We start from the raw sequence: 26,748 nt of genomic DNA, 5'->3' as shown, positions 1-26,748 counted from the left end.
CTGTTCAACAATAAACCAAATATGCAATACTTTAAGGAAATGAACAGTCATCTGCTTTTTTGTAGAAAAAGGGATTCATAAAGCTGTGAAGATCCAAAAGATAAAACGCTTCAAGTACCTGTCTTACCTTGTTGAAAGAAAGGTATGCAGCTCACTAAATCTTTTGTTTTGGTTGATTGTTATGGTCAAATTTTTTTTAGTTTACTCTCAGTAACAAGTTGGATCACTCTTTACTCTTCCTGTGTTTTATCAAGTTTAACAAACAGGTGCACCTAAATCTACTTTTAAAGAAAATGGAAATTGTTGTCCAATTTCTACACAGTTAAGAGGAAAGCAAAAAAGAGGGAGATGATGATGAATGTGTTCTAGTTAATCTTCTTTTAAAGAAGTTTCCAAATTGTCGGTGAATGATGATGGCATTTTACAAAAATATTGCCTGTTTCACATTTGGTTACTGTAATATGTCTTTAGAGCATAAAACACTTTGAACTACCTTAAGAGATCAAATGTGCGATACAGATCAACTAAGACAATGACTTAAATTTGAGTGAATTTCACCCCAAAGATTATTCACAAAGTGTCTGTCTCAGGGTATTATAAGCCTGGCGGGGCACCAGGCTTTATTTGTTCCCCCACCAGGCCAATCATTGCTTATTTACTCAAGTCTTTTTAAAATGTTTGCATTTTTTAGGACTTTATAGTTGGTGTTCAGGTGTTAATCTTCCAATCTTTCAACAACATACGATTATCAAGTGATATTTTCAAATTTCAAGTGATATTTCAACTTTAAAGATTTTTAACTCAACGACGAGCCACTGATTGAATGACTGTCGTAGCACCCAACCACTGGGCTTAGCAAGTTTTCTGGGGGAAACCTTGCATCTGTAGCCACTGCCTGATCAGATTAATCTCTCTCACCTGGGATCCCTGGGATCTCCTGTGGCCGTGGGCGTCTCTCCTTTCTTTTGGAGGATGGGGCTCTCTTGGGATCCAGATCTGCTCTCCAAGGCTACTATTGGAAAGATCATGAAGAGAGTTCCTTGTTTGTGGCTCTTTCCCTGAAAGAGGAGACAAGAAGAGGGGCTCATCCAGGAAAGCGGGCCTGTGCCGTTGTGGGCTGGGATACCTCTCCTCTTGTTTGAGGAGAAGTTGTTCTGGGCTGAGCTTGTTGGACGCTCTCTTGGGTTCCATCACTGGTTTGTCCACCGACATCTCAACGGGCCGCAGCTCCCATGGATCCTGAGGGGATGTTGTCCACACTGGACTCGAGAAACCTGCTGAAGTCTGTGCTGGAGCTTTCCAGCTGACGTCTCTTTCGGGCTGCAACCAAACCCCGAAATCAGCATCTAGTCCCAGAATACCAGAAGCAGGAAGCGAGTCTTTGTTTGGTGAGCCTTGAGCGTGAGATGTAAAGGAGTCGATGTCAAGAATCACAGGTTTATATGGCTCCCTCCACCGTGGAGAGGCGTCACTGTGCTGGGGAGACACTGGAGACAGCGGGTCACTTCTGAGGACAGAGTCCAGGTCCAGAACTTTAGGTTTCAGAGCGGAAGACTCCAACCACAGCCTCTCCTGCTCCTCCTTCTTCTGCTTCTCCTTCAGTCGCTGCCTCTCCGATTCTTGTTGCTTGGCTATGTGCCTCATTTTCTCCGCCTCCGCCTTTTCCATCTTCTCCTTTGCTTTACGTTTCTCTATCTCCAGCTCCTTCCTCTGCCGGTCCTTCTCCTGTTCTCGTCTCAGCCGCTCGTTCTCGAACTGCTGTCTCTCGAAGTCCAGCTGCCTCTGCTTCTCCTTTTCCACCTCTCTCTGCCTCCGTTTCTCCCTCTCTCTCGTCTCAATCTCCGTCTGACGCTCGATCTCCAACTCCCTCTGTTTCGCTTTCTCTTTCTCAAGCTCTTTTATCTTCAACTCTTCCTGCTCCAAACCCATCTGTCTTAATTTTTCGGCCTCTCTCTCTTCCTTTTCTCTCAGTCTCTGCTTCTCTAGCTCAACTAGCTGCTGCTTCTCCATCTCTTTGAGCTTTTCCAATTGCTCCTTCTTCTTCCTTTCCTGCTCCTGTTCTCGTCTCAGCCTCTCATTCTCCAACTGCGCTCTCTCCATGTCCAGCTGTTTCTGCCTCTGTTTCTCCAGCTCCCTCTCCTTTTCCATCTTAATATCCAACTCACGCTGTCTTTCTTTCTCTTTTTCAAGCTCCCTTATTCTCAGACTTTCCTGCTCCACAGCCATCTGCCTTAATCTCTCTGCCTCTTTCTCTGCCCTCTCTCTTGATCTCTGCTTCTCTAGCTCGACTAGCTGCTGTCTCTCCATCTCTTTCTGTTTTTCTATCTCCTCTTTCCTCTTCCTTTCATTCTCCTGTTCTTTTCTTAATCTCTCTATCTCCCACTGCTGTCTCTTCATGTCTTGCTCTCTCTTCTCCCTTTCCATCTCCCTTTGTCTCTGTTTTTCCAGCTCTCTCTTCCTTTCTATCTCCGTCTCCCTCTCCTTTTGTTTAGCTCTTTTCTCAAGCTCTTTTATATTCAGCATTTCCTGCTCTAACGCCATCTGTCTCGATTTTTCGGCCTCCTCAGCCTTTTCTCTACGACTCTGCCTCTCTAACTCGATTAGCTGTTGCATATCCATTTCTTTCTGCCTCTCCATCTCTTTTTGCCTCTCTTGTTCTTGTTTTTCTTTCTGGAGTTGCCGCTGTCGCTCCCTCTCCAGTTCTTGCCGTTTCTGTTTTTCCATCTCAAGTTTTTGTCTTTGCTGCTGCTCCTCAAGTTCTCTCTTCTCCTTTTCAAACGCTTTTTGCCTTTGTCGTTCGAACTCTCGCTGCCTCTCCAACTCCTTCATTCTTTCAAAGTCTACATGTGCTTGCTTCTCGAGCTCATTCATCTTAGCCGGGTGTCTTTCTCGCTCGAGCTCCTCTTTTGTCTTTTTTAATTCCATTACATCCTCTTTGGTTTGTTCTTCCATCTGGGAGCTGACCTCCATGGACGGGACGGTGTTCCTCTGCATTAGTTCGTCAAACTTCTCTTGAGTGGGGGAGATTTGCCCAAACGCTTCTTCTAGAGAAGGGTTCCTCCTGGCTGAATAGATTTGCCCCCGTGAGCCCCCCAAAGCTGATCTCACAGATAGATCATTGAAGTGCAGATTGGCACCAGAGAGGCTTGATCCCACCCCTCCAGGCGATGCTGGATCTTGCATCTGTCCAGTCAAAGCAAAGTAAGTGGCCTTGGGTTTCTGCGGCTCTTCTCCCTGCAGCATTTTTAAACGTTTAGGGGCGGCTACATCCTGGTCTTTCTCCGAACCCACTTGCCCCTCGTTTTCCGATTCCTGCGGGATCCCTTTATGCAAACCTTCCCCCTGATCGAAACTGGTGGTAGTCCACTTGTGCAAAGCCCCCACTCTGAGGTACCGCGGCGGTGGGTCGCCCACCTGTGCGGCCGGCCTGGCTCGTTCCGAGCGCCTGGTGCGGAGGGTCATGGCCTTGTCTTCCCACTGGGCCGCCGGGACGCTCTCACTCACTGCTCGGTTCTCTTCAGCCGCCTGGACTGTGTCGAAGGCGTGTGAGACCCGGAACGGATCCGAGGGGGACGCGGGTTCCCTGTAGGTGGCTGTGACGAGGGATCCATCATCCTCCTCCTCTTCCTCCTCCTCATTTTCTCTCATGAAGAACACGCCACCATCCTTGGGTGATTCATCCTGGTCCATCATGAACACACTCTGCCTCTCCACAATGTTGTCAAACAAGGAAGCTCGCACTGTGTGCAACTCGGCACCAGAACCGCTTTCCTTGGGATGAGGCCACGGCAGTCCTGCTTCCGACCCTTCAGGCGTGAGGCCCTTTCTGGACTCTGATGGGGAATCCTTGAAATCCAGGAACATCTTGTGGTCGTTGGGAGTGGGTGTCGATTCCTCGGCCTGGGAAGACGAGAGAAGATCCACACAAGTTAGATTATCCGTATTGCAAAAGTCTTTAGAAAGGAAGTAGAGACGGTTTAAACACAACTCTGCAATGGAGCTTTAACAACCATTAAACCAGGAAATGAACACGACAAACAGAATAAGATGCAACATAGGAAGTCAAGTGTTTAACCCACTTTTACGTATGCAAACTTATGAACAGTGGATGAGTCGCTGAAACTGCAACCAAGCCTTATTAAAATGAGCTTCCAACAATAACGTTTAAAGGGAAGAATTAAATTTAAATGTCTACGGTTTCACTTTTTTTCATCCATTTGTGACCTACATTTTCTCTTGCAATGCCTGTTATCAGATATGAACATTGTTAAAGTAAAGTTATGGAGAATCTGTTGAACACATGAAGGAAAAAATGCACATAGAAAGTTAAGTTAATCTGTCAGATCTTAGAAGTTATTCCTGATCCTATGTGCAAATCAATATCAGCTGTGGGGTTTATTCAGACCTCAAAGGAGTTCCTTGGACTTTCCAATTGTTCTGAATAATGACTAATGCAAAGGGTGTGGTCATAAAAACCTACAATAAATTCAAACTTATGCAGTACATATTGTATGATCATTTACCCTGGTGTAAAGAGCAATCAAAATACCATGGCATTTGTGTCATTGCGAATGCATATAAGCTCCTGACCTCAACTGCATGTCCAGATTTCAAATGGTAAACCCTTTATCCTGCCATTTCCTCCTTTCCTTTACATTCATCACACAATAGGCTCTAAAAGTGTTTCCTAAAACTAAGCTGTAAAAACACCTCTCACTGCTGTTCTCATTTGTCTGCTAAAAATACATCGGACCAAACGAGAACCCCTATGCGGCAAAGCTCGGCCCCTCTCTTACCCCTCTCTGAGACTCTTTGCTGACGTCATGTCGATCCGCTGCCTCAAGGTCTGGTGAGCGCTCGGATGAAAACCTGATGAACATACATCATACGAGACAAAAGCATGCATGACAATGGAACTCATGCACCCACACACACACAAAAAAACACTGAACAGAAACAATCAGATGAAAGAGAATAAGCGGAGCTCTTACTTTTTGGTGAGGTCCAGAGGCAACGGGCGGGGCTTCATCACCGGCTTCGCGGCGGGGATCGGACTCGGCGTGGTATCCACGGTCAGCTGCTTGATGAGCTGCTTCACGCCCATGGACGATTCCGCCTCCGGAACCGGCTGCACCGGAGAGGGCGGATCAGCCGTCGCGCTCGGAGAGGACGATGCATCAAGGAGGAGACTTATCCGAGACTTGATGCTCGCCACCGGCTTAACGTCCTCACCGTCCCTCGCAGCAGCTACGTCCACTTTTTGCTTGGAGAGAGTTTCATCAGCAACGCCGTCAGCACTGTCTGGTGTTGCGGTTGGAGGTGTTTTCTCTTGTTCTTGGTCCTGATCCGGTGGAGTGTCCGCTTTGGGGCTTTTCCGGTGCAGAGACAGACCGATAGACTCAAACTTAGACGTGAGATCGGCTGAAAGGGGTCGCCTCGCTACCCAGCGAGGAGCGGGGACGGGTGTCTCAGTTTTAGCCGGTGCAGCAGGAAAAATAGCTGAAACGGGTCTGGGTCTCCTGGGCTGCGTTCGCAGTTGCACGGCTGCTTCAGGAGGAGATTTGTTTTTTGCTTCTTCGTCCTGCCCTGCTGCAGCAAGAAACTCCATCGATTTGGCTCTGGTCATAGATCCTTCCTTACTCTCACCGCTCTCATTTTTGACTGAAGTGGTTCCAGACCACTCAGCTGCCGAATATGTTTTAAGACTCTTGGAATAAGCCAAGTTCGACGCAGCAGGTTTTTGCCTCACGGTCGGGATGGGGCGGCTTGATTTACTGGGCTCCACGGGATCAAGAGGAGGGACCGGTTTAAAAGGCTGGATCACAGGCTTGGTTGTCTGGCCAGTTTTCAATGAATTCGGTGTTCTGAAGGAAGTAGCAGCAGGACGGTTGGGGTTGGTGGACACAAGCCTCGCTGTTGGTTTCGGTGTGTTTGGCAGATCTGGTTTGGACCCAGAAATGCGAGTGGGCTCTGGGCGGGGTTTGGGGGCAAGTATGGGCTTAATGGTGGGGTTTTTCTCCACAGCGAACGGCTTGGGTGTGAGCCGAGGTTTAGGGTTTGGGGCAGGTTTGTTGGATTCCGACGCGACAGACGGCATCTCCATGGCGTTCTTATTGCTGGAGTCAGTCAGGGGACTGAGGTGGAGTCGTCCTCCTGCCCCGGTTCCCCCAACCTCACCGGTCTGGACCTCCACCTGAGCAGCCATCCTTTACAACACATACACAAAAAGAAAATGACTTTTTGAGCTTCTTATTACCTGTAAATCGCACAATAATCAATCTTCAAATGCTGTTATGCTTCCCGAGAACTGCTTTCCTGATCACTTGCATCGGAGTTGCAAATAGTTTACCACCTACCAGTAAACGCTATGCTAGCTGCTAAAACATTTGGAGTTGATGTCGCTACTGACTGGAAAACAGCTATTTTTAGGGTCAATAAAGAATGTAAAATTACTATAAAGGAGTACGATTATAAGGTGCTCTGTTTATTCATTGGACAATTGTCTGTTCAGGAACATGCTTGATGAAGACACATAGAAAGGTTTTTAAATAGAAGTTAGGAAAATTATTTAAACAATGTTCTCATATCGTCTAGTTTTGAAGATCTTGGTCTTTAAGATAACCTCTCCTAATTTCACTGATCAGATCTAAAGCAAACGGTAACATGCTAATCGTCATGTTTTCATGACAAGTACTAATTTTAAGAGTTTTGCTGTTGTTTTACACATCTTTATCAGCAGTAAAGTGGAGGATGTTTTATTTAATACTTTTATAGCCAGGAGAGCTAATCTATGAAGTGGGAAAATGATCAGCTTATATTTGATTAAACAGTAGATTTTAGATTAAATTTAAAAAAAAGAAAAAAGTGAATTTATCAAACACTCCTTTAATAACTCTAAACAGGCTGTACATGTATGCATTGTCTTAGATAATGACACAGTAAGACACACTAAACCCTACAACAAGATTCAAACAATAGTTTGTTATTTTTCTTCTTCCAAAACAAAGTCAACAATTATTACATTCCATGAACTGGATCATTGACCTGGTCGGCTACTCTGGAGTCTGCTGCTTGTCTTGCCGACTGTAGTCAAAAAACCATTACATTAATGAGAGCAGGAGGACACTCCTTCTGGCTTTTAAACAATGACTTTCCTTGCAAGTGAAAGATGAATAGAGGAGTGACGCTAGTGTGGCAAAATTCTCTCAGGCATTTCATTAAAAAAAGGTTACAAATCTTACAAATGGTGTGACAGAAAATGTTCCAACCTTAAAAAAAAAAAAAAAAGACCAGAAAACAGTCAAAGGTTAATAACAATTACATGTAACTTGTGCATTTTTATTTATTTATTTTCTTGCCTGACTGCACATACCCTAAAGTGGGATCTGCACTTCCTTGTGCACCAATACGTGTACAGACACATCTCCAGAAAGTAAGTCCCTCTGTTTGTTTTTTCAAACATATTCTTATTGTTGTTTGACTAGAAAAGCAAAAAAAACCAAAACAAAACAAAAAAAACAAAACCCGCAGCACAAAGCTGGAATTACTGGTGCAACAACGATCACGAGTAACGATCGCACGTCTCCGAGGTGAATCCCGGAGCAGGCGGGGGGTGGACAGCGGTACATGTCACCGTTTACCTTCCTTGTAACTCAGGCCTGTCGAGCCTTCTACGCTGAATGAGGGACTCCGTGGAACAGCAGGCTGCCGGGAACCGTCCGGCTCTACCATTTATTAACTTCCGCACTCATTTTAGACCTTTGACCCTTATTTGAGGATAATGAAGCAATTGGATAACTGAAATGAATGATTACATACAATTCATCTACCATCGTTGCCATAGTGACAAGGTGAGCCAAAACTGAAACGCAGAATATCGTTTCCCGGCCCTTTAAGAGGCTCTGACATCTGATAACGCGTTCCACATGTTCCTGCGCTCGTCGACTTTGTAGCACAGACTCTGTAGATTCTTTGAGTTGCGACAAACAAGCCCACCACCACGGTGGCCTACCTTGGCAGATGTTAACCGTCTGCGGAAGAGCTTGGGCCTTTCTTGTAGCCAAGCCTCGATGTCATAGCACACAAGGGGGACCGGGTTGAAGATGCCTAAGAGAAATACACAGACGCACAAAAGCTTTTCATTAGTCAAGACAACAAAGTAGGAACAAAAAATAAAATCACTGCAGAGCCACAAAAGGATTAATCCGACTGTGGCGTCACTGTGGCGTTCTCACGCCTCCCTTACTGAAGCACAGAGATGATAAAACGCACACTCACACAGACTTGAGTAAACACAGTCACGCCCATGCATTCGAGTCGACTGTGCCAAACTGTGTTGGGATGTAAAAATACGGCAGAGTGCTCCAGGAAATTCACGAACTCCGCACTGCTCACCGTTGACTCTCTGCAGTCAACGTATATTTGCATCAACGCCTGGATCGCTACTCCTAATACCCCGCGCTTTTTTTTTTTTTTACTCTGTGTATATCTATGCAAAGTCAATCTGCGGATATCAGAAGTGTAATTAACACTCCCTTTTTTGTGCTGAGTCAGTAGGACACGAGGAAGGAGGAAAAGGGAGCAATGCTGAGAAAGCACCGTGGAAAGAAGACGTTACAAAGTGGTTTTTTTTTTTTTAGTTTTCCTTATTTGTTTAAAAAGTGACCTTTTCGTGTTGACAGGAAACGCCTCTGCCAGGATGGAATGCTAAACATTTACTCTGATGATGGGGTCGGGCAGCCCAGCAGGGATTAGATCAGTCTCTGTCTTACATAGGCTGAGACAAGCATTCTGCACACAAGTCATGACTGAAACCTGCAGAAAACAAAATAAAAGTAACAAACTTGTTCGTTTTTTCTTTGTTTTTTGTTTTTTTTAAAGTTAGTTTCATCTACAAATTTGGCATTAAGTTTGAGGAAGACCACAAATGCATTTTGGTATTTAGCAGGCAGTTCCTGCAGGCCACAGGGTAAATCTGCAGGGAGTCTGTTTTGTTTTGACACCAAAGGATGTGAAGTCAGTAACCTGGCTCAGCCGGTTTATTCAAAGGTTACACAAAGGAATTTCCCTCAGACTTTTATGCTGAAAGAGTTTCAGACGCTGACCAAGCATCAGGGTTAATAACGAAACATCCATAAGGACTAATAAAGATGGCGGCTGCCATTTGTCTGTACAGGTTAGGGAACAGGCAATTAGATTAGACCTGCACAATATGAGGAAAACATGCAATTACGGTGGTGAATGTAATCAAGGCTGAAATTATTAATCCGTTCAATCGTGATTAATGGGCTCTTTGCACCTCAGCTTCCGCGTTCGGGGTAAAGCGGCTCGATTGTTTCCGATCCAATACAAATATCATTTACATTAGGTGCTTGCAGGGCTTGGCCAAGGTTTGTACATCGATCCGAAGCCCCAACAAGTCAGCTGGAGAAAGGTTTTAAGATGTTCGCCTCGTTATACATTCACTGACACGAAGGTGAGTTTTACTTAAACTTTGTGGCTAACATTAACGTTAGCTTATGCTAGTAGGCAATATTCTCGGACATTGTTCTTGTAAAATGTGCTATTTAAGTATCTAAACATTCTAACAGACAATGTATTTATCTAATTTTCAAGTATATTATGTGTGTTTATTGTCGTTAGTGTCAGAGATTAACGGGGAGGTTACGGTTTGGGCTTTTTACTTCCGAAGCCTGACGGAGCTCAACAAGCCTCATAGCTTAACAGTAGCGCAGCTCTGGTGTCAGAGATCTGGTTCAGCTGTTCAGGTTCAAAGTTGCTGCTTTTAGAAAAATATGACCGTGTTGCTTCATGTCTCCGTGTTATTTCGTTTTATTACCTTTGCATGTTTCTTGTGAAGAGCTCAGATAGGACGGTGTTTACAGCAGTATGTACAGGCGGATCAGTTGCTCGGCTGACTGGCTCTGGTCTGCTCTCTCGTTCCCATAAACTTTCAGGCTGAATATAGAAGTGATTCCATGGAAATAACTCAGGGAGGCTCCTTTATTTACCATCCGTATCCCCGGTAGTTTTAGGCTGATCCGGAGTGAAGTGAAGGCTGCAAACTTTGCTGTGCGGCATTAGCTGGTAGCGACAGATATTTACAAACCATCTTCTTAATTCGGGAACGCTTGGAAATTAACGAAAACTTAAAAGCCCATTATATTAGGAAGACAACAATGTTAATAGTATTGTTTTTTTGCATCTGAAATACAACTTAGTCTTTTCTACCAGTCATGGTAACTCAAAGCGGAAAAAAGTGAGCCGCATTAGCTCCTGGAGATGTGACGTCAACGCCTTAGGTGCAAAGAGCCCATTGGGTTAAATTGTGATTCGTCGATTATTTAAATAGTTTTTCAATTGACTGAGTAATCAATTAATCGCTACCAAGAGTGTTCAAATTTAATAAAGGCCATTTGGTAAAAAGAAAAACCTTTTCAGAGCAATGAACAAGCCAAAACTGTACAATAAAACCAATATGCCTTCTGAATTGAAGATTAAAACACCTTTATCTGTAAATATGTTTTAGCCAAAAACTAAAACTACAGTTTTAGCTTCTAATTCACTAAAGGAATGCTGCCTGGTATTGCATCTTAGGCACCAAAATCTTTATTTTCTTATTTAAAAAGGAACTGAATCATCTGGTATGAAAAGGGTTTATGTACATAAATAAAAACTGTGCCATTTTTTTTTTAATCTGATTAATCTTCACAGTAATCAATAGATTAATCGATTACTAGAATAATCGTTACTTGCAGTCCTACTAATAATATGAACTGCAATAACAAAACAATTACTTAAGTCTACAGTGGTAAAGTTTTCACCTTGGAATATCAGGTGGTGTAAACATGACGTTCTTTGCAATGTGAGAAAACTTATATTATAAATACGACAAGATGATTTTACTGATTAATATTGATTTATGCAGCATATTAGATCCTGAAGATTGTTAACTGGAGTATGCAGACTCAAAAAAAGGTCATTCTGTAAAAAAAAAAAAAAAAAAAAAGATATGCAGAGAAGTAATTAAGCTAAAAAACTATTTATGTTTATATATATATATATATATATATATATATATATATATATATATTATTATTATTATTATTATTATTATATATTTATTGAAATAAATGTATTTCAATAAATATATTTATTTATTGAAAATATGTTTCAGTCAAAACTCCTCAAGTGTTGTAGTTTTACTTCACCTGGTTCAAATGAAGGAAAGCTGGTTTAGGCAGCAAAATTTGTATTTTCTTATTTTAAAAATGAATTGAATTATTTGTTTATTTGCATCTTTTAATTTCGTTTTTAATATTAACCTGCTGATACCCTTTTCTCACCCAAAGGAATATTATGCATAAATAATCATTAAGTAAGCTGTATGAACTGTGTTTTATTTGAAAATTAAAGGTAAAAAAAACATTACCTATACTAGTAAAAAATAACCCTAACCAATTTCAACATCACTGCATACAACTCTCAACATCATCAGATTTGAATTGTGAGAATATCTTTGTACAGTAGCAAACGTGATTTTTTGGGGGGTGAATTAAAAGACTGCTGTAAATCAACTACCTGATATTTAATCTAAACAATACAAAAGTCGAACACAGGTGTCTTTTTGTTTCAACTAAACTAATAAGTTAAAGACAAGTTATTTTATGGCTCTCTGATTTATTTGACTTGCAACATTTGCTGACGTAAGAATTTATTCCACAGATTTCTCAGAGTTTCAGCTTCCAATAGTCAGCCACCGATTCAGTGATCGGCATTGGAAGGAGACGTCTGACCGGTACACAGCATATGTTTATAACTTTTATCAATCAGAGGCCAATCAAGAAATAATTGGCCAATTTCAATCTCCAGATAATTATTGATTGGTGTACATTAGAACTTTAAACATTTCCGAAATAAATTTTTGCAAAATTTCCGCAAATTAGTTAATATGTGGTAAATTCTTCGTAAAAAATAAATAAATAAATAAATAAGTCAAAAAAGCATGCAAAAGTATTCCGATTTTTGCATTTTTGGTCTTGTTGATCAAAGAAAGAGTCAATTGAGGAAAAATGAGTTAAGTTTAAACATAAATAAATGTCACTGTAAATAAGTCAAAGTCGTAAATAATCAGAGGCTAATTTCATGTGTTAAGATGCTTGCTCACATACAAATACAGGTGTACAACCTGTTCATGATGGTAACAGCAAGAGAAAGCAAAATCAGTCTGTCAGACATTTGAATGGACGATTATTAAATATCAAAGAGGTTTAAGAACATACGTTTTGGACAATAAATTACATTAATTCTACTTAAATCAAACAACAAAACCAATCAAGAGACGTGGATTTTTTTCCCCTCCAAGTTAATGTGATTAATTCCAGAATTGGAGCACATAAAAAGTCTGCCCAGATAAAACTCAAAGGAGGAAATGGGAAGAGAAAGGAAATTGGTATCGGTCGGGAAAAGTCCGACTGGTGCAGCTTTAAGTAAAAGCCAGTGAATGCAGATTTTATGACACACGCGTTCAGAAACCGTGTCTGCTAATTCATATTTTGGTCAAAAACAACGGCGTACAAGACAGCGAAAGCTGTTTTAGTTTAAACATTTCAACAAGTGTTATCTCTTCCTTGTTTCCTCCCAGCTCATCCCAACTGTCTGGATCAGTAGGGACAGTATCCGGTCGAATTTACCGAAACGCAAATTTTGGCCGTGCACCGAACAGGACAGAATTTCACCGGGAAAAAAAACTTGTTCACACTTAATGAAGAGCTCGGACTTATGAGCAACCATGGAGACTTAAAACAGGAGGACCTATAAACCGCATCAACAGATTGCTCGCTAGCAACCGAAAGGCTAACAACTCGAGAAGCTGAACTTTCAAAATGGAAACACTGACTGAACCTGTCTTTCTTTCTCTGCCTGGTTTATCCATTCTGGAGACAACTTACCAAACGGAGAAGTGTTTTGTTTTTGTTTGTTTTTTTCCTCTGCCACCGTCGAATCAACTCCAAACTGGGTTATATTCAGCCAACTTTGCACGGTAGTCCCAGAGCCTCGGTAGTTAGTTAATACAGAGGCTAGCAGTGTGGCTAATTTAGCTGGTTTACTCAGCTAGCCAAATGACTGGCTATCCCGTCTCAGGTTGCAGTGTTGTTGACAGGACCGACCAGACAGCGCTGAGCAGCCAACAAGCAGTCTGACTGGTAAGCTACAAAGATCCATCAAGCTGGACACACGGGCTACCGCCTTTCCGGTCAATACTTTCAAAATAAAGGACCATGAAAGTAGAGCGCTTCTGCAAACCCGTCTTCATCAAATCCATATGATTTTTTAAAATAATTAGACTGTAAATGAAGTCTGAACATTTCTAGTAAGGAAATCTGTACATTCCTGTGGTTGGTGCCGTGGTTGTCTTGACAAACAGTTTTCATGCCTGTTTTTTATTGCTTTATTTTCCTGAAAAGGTTTTGCTGCAGGAGTTCAGAATTCAAATAACCACATGTGAAGGTGGAAGTTGAGTAGAAATATGCATATAAAGGGCAAACAAGAAGTATACAGAAGTACTGGAAAAAGCTCTGTTCAAATATGCCTTTTATGATGTCAGCATAAAGCCAGGTGAGCAAAGAGGCTTATTTTGAGGGATGATTATAATTTATCTTAACTTGTAGCAAAATTAAAAACAAACCGAAAACACTATAATGTTCTATAGCTGACAAGCTATAGCTGAGTTGTGCTGTTTTTACAGAAAGGTATGGTTAGCAAAAATTTTTTTTTCAGTGTACCGCTGACCTTAACTTTTGGAAACACAAAAATTATATTTGAAAGATTATATGTTAGAAAGATTACAATTTTAGTCATTAAATATTCAAGATAACACTACCCGTCTAATTTACACATACTGGAATCGTACTTTTTTGTGAACCTAAAGCTGAGAGCAGTTTTGACGGTTTCATTTCAGTTTTTTTAAATCCCCTTCACATAAATTCAAATGGGTAGATTTACAGAACAGAGGAAAGTATCTTGAACCAATTTGAAAACGATAGAACATTAATACTATAATAGGGAGCAGAATTAAAAAACGAATCATTTGCGATACCGTATTTCTAAAAGAACATGTATTTTGAATAATAGGCTAATGGCACAAAGAAAATCTTAACACAGATGCCTCTTTCTTCCAAAGGCATACAAAAGACTTTAAAAAATGTTGAATTCCACACTAAATGGCGAACTTCAACACATTACCGAAGTGATGCAAAATTAAAAACAGTAATACTGCCCAAGAACCCAATTTAAAAGGTACGTGAATAAAACCTAGTAATTCGAAAGTGTGAAGTGTTAGCTTCTAACTTCCGGTTTCCAACGAACGGAAAATAAATAACTTTACATACATTTGTATTTGGATAATAAATTTGATACAAATTAACAATCTACTCTAGTAAAAAAAATCAATTAAGTCTCAAAGAATAACTTGTATTTTAATTTACTACTTTGCAGCAGTTTTCCACTCGGTGGAGAACGGCCAGTGACAGCTTTGCCTGGTAAATGTGGGCGTTATCAGCACTGCCCTCTTGTGGAACAAGAGCAGTACTGCATCAACATGATTTCAGAAATTACGGTACACGGTTATAATTGTGCATAAATCTTTATTTGTTACAACATACTAACTATGCTGTCTGCCCCATAAACCTGCTCAAAAATATAGGTGAATTGAAGAACCCTCAAAAAAAAAAAAAAAAAAATCCAATCCACTTCATCGTTAGCATGAGCCCAAATCTCAGCAATCCTCCAGCTCTGCACATCCTCCGGCACACACAAACAAATTTCAACTGGGTATAATGATAGTTAGGGTAAACATTCCCAATCAGAAAATGAAGCAGGACAAACTGAAGGAAAAAGAAAGTGCATGTTTCAGCTTTCAACAAGCAGAGATGCTTTATAGAGTGAACAGAACTGATATTATTTTAGTTAACAATACTGTTTTCTTTCTTGTACTAAAACATGTCCTTATGATAGAGCTAGAAAATGCAACAGCTCCATCTTTTCCAAAACTATTTGGAAGGCAGGCGTCCAGGATGATGTGGTGTAGGTGCAACATGCCTGCAGCTGGCTGACTGCTACTCTAGTATGAAGCACCTCCACATGACCTGGCCTTTATTATTATTAGTAGTAGTAATACGTCCTAGGTGCAATACTCTGGAAGCTGTGTCAAACTATGTACTTGGAAGATATGAAATGTCTGAAAGCTTCAACAAATATTAGAAGACAGCAACTTGTTATATTCGTTTACCTTGCATCGGAACTGCGCGGTTACCCAGAAAGCTTTCAGTGTGATGGGTCCGGTTGGACAAAAAAAGACAAACTGATTGGAAATGAAACTGATGGGAAAACAACTAAAGCAGCAGCAGCAATGGGATCTGAAGTAATGTGAGCTTTGGCTACACGGTAAATCCTACTTTCATAGCTTAGATTTCCAACGTCTGGGGAGGAAAATAAAACACAAGCAGCAGGAAGACCCAAAGAAACAAAATCATTAAATGAACTCTTTTTTTTTTTTCTTTCTACTTTGTGTGAACCATGGATGTGCTGAAGAGAAGTTTCTGTTTCTTCTTTTTCTTCTTCCCTCCCTTTTCATCTGAAACACAAGATTATGAGAGAGTGAGAGTGAGTGAGTGAGTGAGTGAGTGCGCGTCGACTGACAGTCAATCGGATCGTTGGACGATGGCACGGTTGCTGACCTGGTTCTACCACAGGCTGCGGCGGGGCAGCAGGACCGCTGTCCAGCTGCAGAAGGGCCTTCTCGAAAGCCTGACTGAAGGAATTCTGAAAGCTGGGCACGGGAACGCGATCCGAGCCGTCGCTCTCACCGTCGCTGTCTGCCGCTGGGGGGGCGAGCAGCTTGTCTGCACGGGAGAAAACACAATCCGTAGTCAGAAATTCTCCTGAAAGGATATGTACAAACAGCATGTATAAAAGTTCATGACGGTTTGCTTTCACCGATGTGCTTCAACTCAAACTCATCAAACCACCATTGTTGCATTTAGCGCAAGTTATTCCAACAACAACCCAGACCTACCATTCGTAGATACTAGTGAAATTATTACAAAATGTTTGCTGGAAACAATCCTATCAGTCGAAAAAATGGATTTCAGCTCCTTGACCGATTCACGTTTTGCCTTTTCCAACCGCAACCTTCAACGTATTTCCATTAGGATTCATTGTGATACAGTAACTATCTGAAGCAGTGCAACATTTCAAATTGGAAGATAAATGATACAATTTTTCTAAAAAATGAAAAGAAAACGTTAAAACCTGACACAGATTTACCTTAAATTTCCTTTAGTAAAATTTTAATTGCAACTGGAGCTGGAGTGTTTGTGTACTGGGTTATGCTAAGTTAATCTAAACACAGGGAGGGCCTCCAGCTCCAGTCCTGCAACTTTTAATGCACTTCTGCTCCAACACACCTGGATCAAAATGGCTGAGTGGGAAATGTGCAAATATTGAAGGGCTATAACTACTCTTTTTTTAAACATCAATAATTAGTTAAATGATTCTTTGGTTTGTGTCACCTGTCTTTGGAGTGACCCTGAGCCCAGCATCAGCTCTGGCTTTCCCGTCTTTCAGCATCTGCACAGAATTAACACATGGAGTTAATCACTTTGTCGTCATTGGTTGATCTACAAATGTTCACTGAACACACACCTGTGCAAAGGACATGCAGTGGGAATCGTCCTCCATGCTACCCACAGTAGGCGAGGACACACTCAGGCTCGGGAAGCTAATCCCATCTGAAACGAAGGAGGAGGAGGGGGAATTTAGAGGGAATTTTATAATGTTCCGACACGGATAAAACCTAAACGGGAATCTTACCTGAGGAAGGGCTGGTGCTGAGGGGAGATGGAGGAGCTAAAGTAAAATTGGGTTGGATTGGCGGGTTGCTGTAGTGGGGAGGGGAGCCGAATGCTGGGAAATGATTAAGGTTCTCCAGTCCAATATGTACCTCGGGATCTGACAGGACAAAAAGAAAAGTCAACCTGGAATCACACAGAGAGTTCGAGTTTAAAGTGACTTCTCTTACATTTCCCCTGCTTCTTGTTCTCCTCCATTTCAATGCGTTTCTCCCTGCGTTTTTCATCCCTCGCCTTCTTCTGCCTCAGGCGCTTTCTCTTCTCCAAGTCATCTAAAAGTTTGACGGATAACTTAGGTGTTAAAAAAAAAAAAGAGTCTTACAAGCTGTGGGTGAAGACTGTTAAAACAGTAAAAAAAAAACATTTTAAAAAATAAGTGTCCAAACCAGCAAACGTGTCCAGAGTTTCTTTGGACAGGATCGGCGGCTGCAGGGCCAACTCGCAGATGCTGAATTCGCAGGTGAGCGGCAGGTGAGCCAGATAGCGATGCCGACGACGGATCTCCTGAAATAAACCAACAAAACAGTTTTATTTGTAGACCTAAAGCGAACATGTTGACAAAGTAAATCCTCTCTTTTTTTATTGAAAAGAAGAGCTTTAAATCTATTTATTACTTTTAGTAACTTAATACTTATTTTCCACAAGTATTTCTTTCTTTATTTATTTTTTTTGCTGACCTCATTGACTGTGTGTCCTACTATCTCCACCACTGTGGCAGTGATGGAGTCGGGACAAGCCTCCAAGCTGCCGTATTCACGCAGAAGGCAGCGCACATTGATGGGATGCAGGAACATCTGCTGGCAGTCGTCAGCTGACAGAGAGGAAAAAAACATTTAATTATTAAAAACCAAACTCTAAAGCACACAATCTAATTTCTGCAATTTTTTTTTTTTTTTTTTTTTTACAAAATTTTGAAAAACAAAAACAAATGATGAAGATAATCTCTACACACATGGTGTTGGACAGGAGAGGGAATTGCACACCTTGGTAGAAATAGTAGTACGGTCCGTGCACCACAGCAGCAGAGGGGCGGGCAGACTCCATCTGATTGGCTGGGCTCTCTTCCTCCAGCTGGGGCTCCGGCTCAGCCTCGGGGGGCTCCTCCAGGACGCTCTCGGGGGTCTCCTCCAGGACGCTCTCTAGGACAGCGTCGGGACTACCTGGCAGCTCTGCAGCTGTGTCCTCTGGGAACTCCGCCACCTCATCGTCAAAAGCCGAGGCGTACTGCAGCACAGGCTGCAAGAGAAATGAGGGACGGAGTCTTAATGTAGAATATACAAATGTAAACAATCAATCAACTCAATTAATTGTCAGTTAATGGTTTATTAGATTATAATTAGTTCCAGTCCATTAACTAAGGTCCTCTTAGGCCGTTTTTTAGTGTTGTAGTTTGGCTGACATCCAGCAGAGGGCGTTGTTGGTCATCCTTAAGCATGTCAACTGAAAATTACAAAATTGAAACTTTAACACATTTTCACATTTTATAAATGTGAAAGTTTAATAATGCGAGAAAATACGATAAAATTTTTTAGTATTTAATACAGCTGATACAAAATAAAAATTTTTTAATAAGCATATTAAGAAAAATGTAACCCCTTCTGTTGATACAAGACAAAACTCAGGTTTCATTTCATTAGTCGATCGACTTTAGATTAACTAATTTATCGATAACTTGCAACCTTACTAAGAACTGTAGATAAAAGAAAATTAAAATGCAAGGCACGTATTCTGATCCATCACAAAACAGGCGGTTTTAGAGTAACCTTGGCACTGAGGGTAGTGGTCACCACCTCATCCAGCGGGGAAGGAGGATCGTTCAGAGTCAGTGGGGACAGGTCAGGGATTTCTGCATTAGCCACTTGATGCTTCAGCAGAGTTTCCTCCTGCTCCTATCATCAAGAACATTCAAACAGTTATGTGCTTGTGTGTTTTTATAATTTTATATCCTTTAGTTGCTGCTCCTCGAAACGCATCATCAGGGAAAACAGTCCTACCTGCAAAAGACAGAGGGCGCTCTGGATGAAGCAGCCCTCAGGTTCCTCCTCCAGGCTCAGCTGAGCCTGGAGGATTCCCTTCTCCTCCGTTACCAAATCCAGGACCTGCGACGGGGATGTCAGCAGGAGCTTGGAATACTGACTCAAAGAAGCGTCTACAAAGGAAAAAAATAAATAAAGAGAAGTTACCATCATTCTCTGATGACAAATAAGAAGCCTTCCAACCTGATCAATCAACACAAGTATTCCTATGAAGTCAGTGACAATAGAAAAGTTTTTCTCAGTCCAGACTGCACTAAGAAGGAAATTTAAACTGTTTATTTTTTTAAGTCCGATTCGTCTGGGAAGGAGTGAATGTGTGATCGTGCTCTGACGCAGGTCAGAAAAGCAAACACGGGTCTCGGTTTGGTTGAAGTGAACTCCAGCGCGGTTAAAATGCATAATGTGATCACCAGGAGGACCGGAGCGCAGAGCATTCTGGGTAAATGCAACCAAAACAAACCCGTGCTCTAGCATTAGCGGGAGAAATGTCTAGAGACCTTTTAACAAAGACAAAAGAGAAATCCTACAACTGCTAAAATCTGACGCTACTCCATTTCTGTTTACATTTAATGAAGAAGGAAGTTGCACTTGTAAGGTTTTCATGTCGTTTCCTTCGGTAGCTCTTGGTGCAGCGCCACCACAGGTGAAGAGACAAACACGTTTTTCAAAGGGTTTTGGTTTGTTTGACACAGAGCAGTGTGAAAGCGGATCACACCAGCTGAATATGTAACAACTGTTGCAACTTTGACCCCCGACTGAACCGAGTCTACCGGACTATCAAGTGTGAAAACACGCCAAGAAAAGCCACTTGCCTCCAAAGCGGACAGGCTCCTCCACCTTCACCCACTGGGAGCTTGGCATAGCCACCAGAGCCCCCTTTTCTCTCCGCATCAGACGCATGGTGATTTCGTCCCCGACCACATACTGCTTGGTTTCCATGGCAACCACACTGCAACAACAACAACAAAAAAACTCCAGTTTATATACTGACACTGTCTGAACACGCAAAGAAGCTAAGCTACTTCTATGATTTAACAACTACTCAGTTGTTTCAAAAGTAACATTAACTGCATCCCGTCTGCAGCCTCTCTCTCCTCGTTTACCTCTTCAGGTCAGCTGTGTGCACGGCCTCGTAGCAGATGGGGCACTTGGACCAGCTCTTGTCGCTAAGAGACAGGTAGTGGAGCATGCACGGCCAGCAGAAGATGTGTCCGCACCGTGTGATGCGAGCCGCCACAGGAGGATAGAGGCAGATGGGGCAAGATGGCATCTCGTGGCTGTAGATGCGCTGCCGATGCACAGAAAACATCCGTCGTTACGCAATTTAACCTCTTGTGGACATAAGCTTGGATGGATCCATACTTACCACTTGCTGTACACAGTCCCAGTTGACCAGAGTGTCTGGGTCAGTGAAGTGAGCCTTGTAGTCCTGGTCATCAGTCACCACAAACTGGCAGCTGAAACACGAAAACATCCCGAGTTCAACATTAGTTTTCTACTTCTAACCTCTTGACTGTAGGGCTGAAACGTTTAATCTGATTAATTGTTATTAATCGATAACTAAAATCATTTTCAACTCTACTCGACTACTTCAGGGTCTGCTTACTTGGCCTGGAGGAAAAGCTCCTTGTTGAAGGGCTTGTTCTTGTGGCCCCACTTGTTCCTGCGGCCCCAGTAGGAGTGGCCGCCGTCTCCGACGCCGTCGTTGCCTCCGCGAGGCTCGAAGGTGAAATTTAGCAGGTGATTCAGGCTGATTTTTTTGGGTCCAGCAAATTGAGCCGGGCTAAACTCGGCCCGGCGGGTCTCTGCTACCTGCAGACGCACAAATGAGAAAGTTAGGCTCAAAGAATCTGCTTCCCCCCCCATAGCCCTCAACAAAGCGAAGATGATGATGGAGAATACGAACCTCCTCACGTCGTCCTCCGCCCATGACTCCATACTGTCGCCCCCCGCCTCTCTGAGGAGGTCTCTTGTCGAAATTCTTGCTTTTCTGTGAATTGGTGCGGCGAGGGCCGGGGAAATTTTCAGCTTTGGGAAAGGAGGGCTCCCGCTTCCGGTTGTAGCGCTTAGAGCCCCCATTATTTTTACCTTCTGAGACAGAAATAATAAAATAGGTTAGATGAGGCAATGTACATAGTTATTTTCATAACTCCAGTGCATTTTGACTCTGGGGCGACTTAATGTCTCAAGCTCCCTTTTTTGCAATTTAAACCCCAGGACTCCTGGTGGCATCATCGATTTAGAGGACCTCAAGGTCTGCAGAAATGAAAGAAAACTAAAAAAAACTCAAATAAAATATTGAGATTCTCTTGTCAACCTGCTCCTTCTCCACCTCTTGCTGCACACTGCTCAGCTGGTTCCTTAATTTACGACAAGAAGAACAAATTCAACACACAGTTCTAGCATTGAAATTAAATGAGCACCACCAATCAGTCTTATTAAGCTAATCTCTTTTTTTTAAACATTTTCCGACTGCAGAAAATCTTCAGGAGCAGATAGCCCAACTACTCAACCAGCAAAAGCAGATCATTTTACAGCTATACAAGCTTTCCCTCTAAAGAGCTGAACGGCAAAGAAATTAACAGTCTAGAAAATTACCACAAAATTTATAACAACTTCACAATATCAGCAAAATGTCCAAAATACAAAAATGTGGCTGAGCACCGTCATGATGATGTGATCTGAGACAAACACTTAACAAAACTGTGTTAATATCTTTCTGTTTCAGGTTTGTTAAAACAACTGATCCAAAATGGTGAGTAAATTAAAATGAAAAAATGTAAATAAAATCATTATTTTTCTGTCAACAAAGAGACTTTACTGAAAACGTTTTACTAGAAAGAAAAAGCTCCTGCAACTAAGCTGCAGTAGCTTAATACACATTAGTATTGAATACAATAATACTGGTATAACAAACATGCAACATTTTTTAAAAAGTTAACTGTATTAATATTTTAGCATGAGCAACAGGAACTGTCACTTTTCAACAATGAATTAAGATAGTGGTATCATTGTTGTTCAAATGTATTTATTTATTTTTAAATGTAGCTAATTAAGGAAGCTGCTGACCTACAGTAGTTTGGATTTTTTTTTTCAGGTAACTAAGCTGCTATTAATTTAATGAAGCAAAGACTGGTTACAAAATGTTCAACTAAAATAAATAAATATTAATATACAAGGTAAAAAAATATTTTTTTCTCTCCCTTTTTTGTCTGTTTTATTCTAGGTGTTTGTGTTTTATTGGTTATGTTTTATTTTATGGACCTGTACAGCCCTTTCAGGTCACTTTGGGTGTGTAAAGTGCACCGTGAAGAAAGGTTAATTTATACTGGCTTCCATTCAAAACTAACTTAACTTTCAATTATTAAGAAGTTGAACTGGTGGAGTTTTAGCTGTCACGTATGGGAGAGTTGTGGTATATTAATCCGGGGTATATAATATTGCATGTAAAAAAGCTGTATGCATGTGTCAGCCGCAGCTCTGACTGCTGCTGGCTCAAATGTTTTGATGGCGACGTCAGTCGCTCCTGATAAACAAGCTGTGCAGCGCTGCTGCTAGGCCCCAGCACGCCACGGGGAGTTGGAGGGTTTTCGCTGCAAATATCCAACAGCTTTACAAACACAAGGAACAATTTTTGAGTGTATTTGTACCTGTTTTGGGCTTAGATTCTCCAGGCGGTGGGCCTGTGGAGCTGGAACGGGGCGGAACCTTGTTGCTGGTGCTGCTGTTGGGGTTTTTCTCCATGTTTGTCTCCGTGCAGTGAGCGCTGTTCGGGCCGAGCTTCTGGCAGAGAGCCGCCGAGCTCTCTAGCATTAAACGGGGAAACGGAGGACAATAGCGGGTTGCAGTGAGTGCGGGTCAGGCGGCGAAGGCCCTGATTCATTTCTGTCAAACGCGGAGACCCCATCACGGCGACATCTTGACCATAAAACAAACCAGAGAAAAATAAAGAGACACGGTTATGGCGTCTCAAGTCGTGAAGCCTGGCAGAGGAGAGGACGAAAGCTCGCCAAACGGGGCCAAAACCCCCTCTGACTGTCGGGTTTTTGCTCGTTAAGGAAAACAACGTGCCCTTAACAAGGCGCTAAATGTTTTCCAGAAGCTGGAAAACAACCCAAATTGGGAATTTTAGCCTAAAAACGAGGTCCGTAGTAAAGAGCGTGCACTAATGGCGACGGGTCGCCAGACAGGAACCTGAGAGACCCGGATGTTTCTTGTAACGCTGCCAGCCTAGTTAGCGAAGATATGAGCGAGCAACTCTGGGAAATGTAGTAGAACTCCACTCATGATCTGAAAGCCCCCAAATCTTTGAGAAAATGTAGAAATTACAAATCTGTTGGATTTACAAACTTCCTAACTTTCCGCCCCCCCATAGGAACTATAATATTTGCATACACCGCCTCCACCGTTATAACTGCTTAAATATGTATAAACAGTTTTAGTATGGAAATTTAAATTTAAACCCCTAAAAACTTCTAATTCAGGGTCCATGTACTCAGTACAGGTAAAAATCTAAAATAAAAAAAAGAATCTTTTTTAACACAACCACAGTTGTCACTATGTTAATGGCAACCATAAATATTCCTGTAAAATGAATAGACTCGTAATTTCATTGTTACTTTTTTAAGGTGACTACCATCTGGAAACCTTATTTCACTAATGCATGACTTCCTGTTGCTTTAACAAATTTAGCATGATTAAGGTCAGGGTTTTTTTCTTCTCTTTATTTTGCCCATATGCAAAGTTTTAAGAACAAGAGAACATGCTTTTTAGGGCACATGTTGATTAACCTGCCAGGAGATGGCCATTGGAAAATAGCTCATTCAGACAAGCCAGCATTTACTGTATAATAACAAAAAAAAGTTCAAACAACTGAAACAAGGTTCACTGGATATAGGGTTAAGAATTACAGCAGTATGTGGGATTTCATGTAAAAATAAAAATAGAAATTTAAAAAGAAGTAATGGTAGTTTCTCCTCAATAATTAAATGTACTGCACTGATTTGATTTGTTTTTTTTCTTTCATCTATCTACAATTAAAATCAATTATTTAAAATGACTAAATGCAAACACAGTGAGAATGTCCAGCCTGTTCTAGAAAGAAACCAGGTGTGTCTCAGATCTGAATGGGTACAAAGGCATAATAAATATAAGAAAAAAAAAATAACGTTAAGACTTTTATAATTATTGTCCAGGAATGCCAAAATCGGAAGTGTACTGTCCTTCTGAACAAAAGCCAGTAATAATAAATAGCATGTTGTTTTCTATTGCTATAACAAAATCTAGCCGTTTGCTTCTACTGCTGTATTTGACAATAAATGCCATTGAATCTACGGCTGGTTTTTGTGAGCATGTGGAGAAAATAATGTAAAAAACAATAAATAATTATATACTATGACAAACACTGCTAACATCCCTCTTCTTTAAAGGAAAAAAATGTCAGACAAAACATAAATACATTTATTACATAAAAATGTCAAACGTAAAATTAAATTACAATATTATTTTTAGCATGCCATGTAACTGATATTTTTATGCTGACATACTTTCTGGAGAAATTGTAGAATATTAGCCATGCTTCTGTTAGGTCTCATTAATTATTCAAAGTGCGATGTTTACATAGCCACTGAGAAACCCTATAAAACGAAATAAAAGAGAGATTCCCTTAATTCCTTATTCATCATCCTCCTCTTCACTCTCCAGCTCATCCTCCAATGCTTCATCGCCTCCACCTGTTAGAGAGCACCTTAGAATTGCTTCTTGAATCTTCCTTTTTTCCTCTAAAAAAAAAGAAAGAAAGAAAGACATTGGATCAAATGAGAAAGAATTGATCAAACCAGAAAGAATTGATCAATTTAATTAATTCATTACCTTTATTTTTACATTTAGGGAGCATTCGATGGAGCTGCCGGGTGTTGTATCGGATCAAAAACTTCTGACATGTTCTGATTGTTCCTGTAGAGAAGTAACCACTCTAAATTCGATGGTGATTTTAATGTATTTCAGTGTTATTTTGTGTTTTTTTTTTCTTTTTACACCTCACCTCCAACATGCAAACAGTTTAAGAAACATGGGATTATTCGTCCACGACACTCAATGCTTGTAATGAATGGCAGAGCAGACCAGAGGAGTTTGTAACATCCTTTGGGGAAACGGAGAAACACAATTCCAGTGTGGGCATTCAGATATTTCACTGAAGGAAAAAAAAAAAACAAGAGACAGAGAGAAATGATTAAAGTGTTAGTGAATCAAATTCCTGCACCAGGAAATTAAACTACCACCTTATATTTAGACCGATGACAATACACGAGCAATGTTTTGAGTTCGGGAGCACCTTCATAAATCAAAGGCGAACAGAGCATTAAGGCAAGCAAATGTTCCAACTCTTCTGGTTGAACAAGCTGTACCTCTTTTGTCAAAGTGTTTTGCAAAGTCTTTAAAAAAAAATCTCAAGGAAACTTAAATTCATCTGCAGATGTTTTTGTACATTTTCAGAAAAAATACAGTAAAAAAACACTAGCACCCTTAAAAGAAAGCCATTCTTCAGTTATATCAACTGTATGCCCCCTTTGATTACATTAAATCACAATTTGAAAGGCAAATTAGTTCATTCTGATACTGGAAAAATATAATTCACCAGATGCTGGATCTTTTCACCAGTCAACTGGTTTTACTTTTGCTGTGATCCTTGTGCACAGTGCCGTAACTCATCAGACACAAAGTTTTTTGTTTTCTTTAAGGAAGTCCAATTCTTGTATATACCTCCAAATGTAATGGTTTATTGGTTGGACTTCTTTTATTGCTGATTTTAACTTTTTGACCTTTTGCATGTGTTGTTTTTTCAATGTTTTAAAGAATACAATGCTACATGTTACAGTGTTAAATTTTATGGCATATAAATGCTGTGGTGAGCTCCATTTTGATCTGTTCATCCTTTCTTTAATCTGACTAAACATTGCCCTCCAAGTATCCTTGTCTAACTGTTTCAATTTGTTTAGGTACTTTCATTAATGCGGTTTTCACTTTAGAGTCTGGTGAAGAAACAGATGATCTCAAACAGTTAGTGGATTTTAGTTGCACAATAAAACACCATAAGTTGATCAGAGCCCCTGAGGTCTGTTTTGTCTCTGCTAATTTTGATACTCTTTAGCTGAACAGCTCCTGTTTAGAGCAAGATATGAATCCTGATTTCAATTGTATCAATTTTATCCCGTTGTACTTATCTACCAATTCCTACTGACGAGGATTTCGCATTTACAATGAACGGTCAATGTTAAGTGCTATTTTACTGCAGTATGCAGTCTAATCAAGGAAATAGTCCGACCACTCTATGCACTGACAGCTTACCGCAGAATCGGATGCTGCAAAGAGCTGCTCCGTAGTCACCGTGAGTGCGGGCCACTGCTGCCTTCACGGACCCCGCTACAGCTCGATCGTCCAGCTTCAGCAGGTCGCGCCTGTCAGATACATTTATCTCACATAACAAATACCTGCCGATATAAACAGATAACATCAGAGATGTATCTCAAACACACAAAGGTAACTAAAAGCACGTGTTTTACCTCGACTTCACCCGCACCATCGTTGCTTCTATTTTTCCGCAGGAACTTCCGTCAACAAAACTTTTGTGTTAAGCTGTCGCGCGAGCGCCACCATGCGGACATCATTGGAAAATATATTATGCTTTTGAGACCATTCATAGGCGGCCAGGAGTCGAAAAACCGTCTGAGCTAATATTCAGACGAGAAGCGAACGCTAAACGTGCATCAAAACATACAGAATACGATTAGTTTTATCAACTC

The 26,748-nt window shown here is 41.2% G+C and overlaps 3 protein-coding genes across 3 annotated transcripts in view; all 3 read right to left on the bottom strand.

Moving 5' to 3' along the window:
• LOC106929235 (uncharacterized) overlaps positions 1-13,243 on the bottom strand; it is a 34,641-nt gene extending 21,398 nt beyond the window's left edge. Inside the window, exons 1-5 of the mRNA XM_088009062.1 lie at positions 12,951-13,243; positions 8,012-8,106; positions 4,992-6,206; positions 4,797-4,869; positions 919-3,900 (exon numbers count right to left, since the gene is read on the bottom strand). Of these exons, the coding sequence (XP_087865188.1) occupies positions 919-3,900; positions 4,797-4,869; positions 4,992-6,205 (4,269 nt within the window). The 5' untranslated portion in view covers position 6,206; positions 8,012-8,106; positions 12,951-13,243. The remainder of the gene's footprint in view (positions 1-918; positions 3,901-4,796; positions 4,870-4,991; positions 6,207-8,011; positions 8,107-12,950) is intronic.
• A 1,382-nt stretch (positions 13,244-14,625) lies between these two features.
• Positions 14,626-23,160, bottom strand: rnf10 (ring finger protein 10). Its single transcript, XM_014977416.2, has 17 exons — positions 22,597-23,160; positions 20,853-21,037; positions 20,553-20,758; positions 20,313-20,403; positions 20,050-20,234; positions 19,759-19,895; positions 18,905-19,059; positions 18,674-18,799; positions 17,894-18,146; positions 17,588-17,721; positions 17,297-17,414; positions 17,081-17,182; positions 16,873-17,010; positions 16,705-16,790; positions 16,572-16,629; positions 15,738-15,902; positions 14,626-15,634 (listed from the first exon to the last, which is right to left on the bottom strand). Exons 1-17 carry the CDS (start codon positions 22,757-22,759, stop codon positions 15,561-15,563), a joined length of 2,376 nt encoding a protein of 791 aa, XP_014832902.2. The 5' UTR covers positions 22,760-23,160; the 3' UTR covers positions 14,626-15,560.
• A 1,228-nt stretch (positions 23,161-24,388) lies between these two features.
• On the bottom strand, positions 24,389-26,671 carry pop5 (POP5 homolog, ribonuclease P/MRP subunit). The gene is made up of 5 exons (XM_014977418.2): positions 26,509-26,671; positions 26,294-26,436; positions 24,990-25,139; positions 24,818-24,901; positions 24,389-24,726 (listed from the first exon to the last, which is right to left on the bottom strand). The coding sequence occupies exons 1-5, from the start codon at positions 26,526-26,528 to the stop codon at positions 24,620-24,622; spliced, it is 504 nt and encodes a 167-aa protein (XP_014832904.2). The 5' UTR covers positions 26,529-26,671; the 3' UTR covers positions 24,389-24,619.
• Positions 26,672-26,748: the final 77 nt, after the last annotated feature.

The sequence above is a fragment of the Poecilia mexicana genome, unplaced genomic scaffold, assembly GCF_051168715.1.
Source record: "Poecilia mexicana isolate PSO_F unplaced genomic scaffold, ASM5116871v1 scaffold_9, whole genome shotgun sequence".
NCBI lineage: Eukaryota > Metazoa > Chordata > Actinopteri > Cyprinodontiformes > Poeciliidae > Poecilia > Poecilia mexicana.
This window is presented reverse-complemented; position numbering and strand designations above follow the sequence as displayed.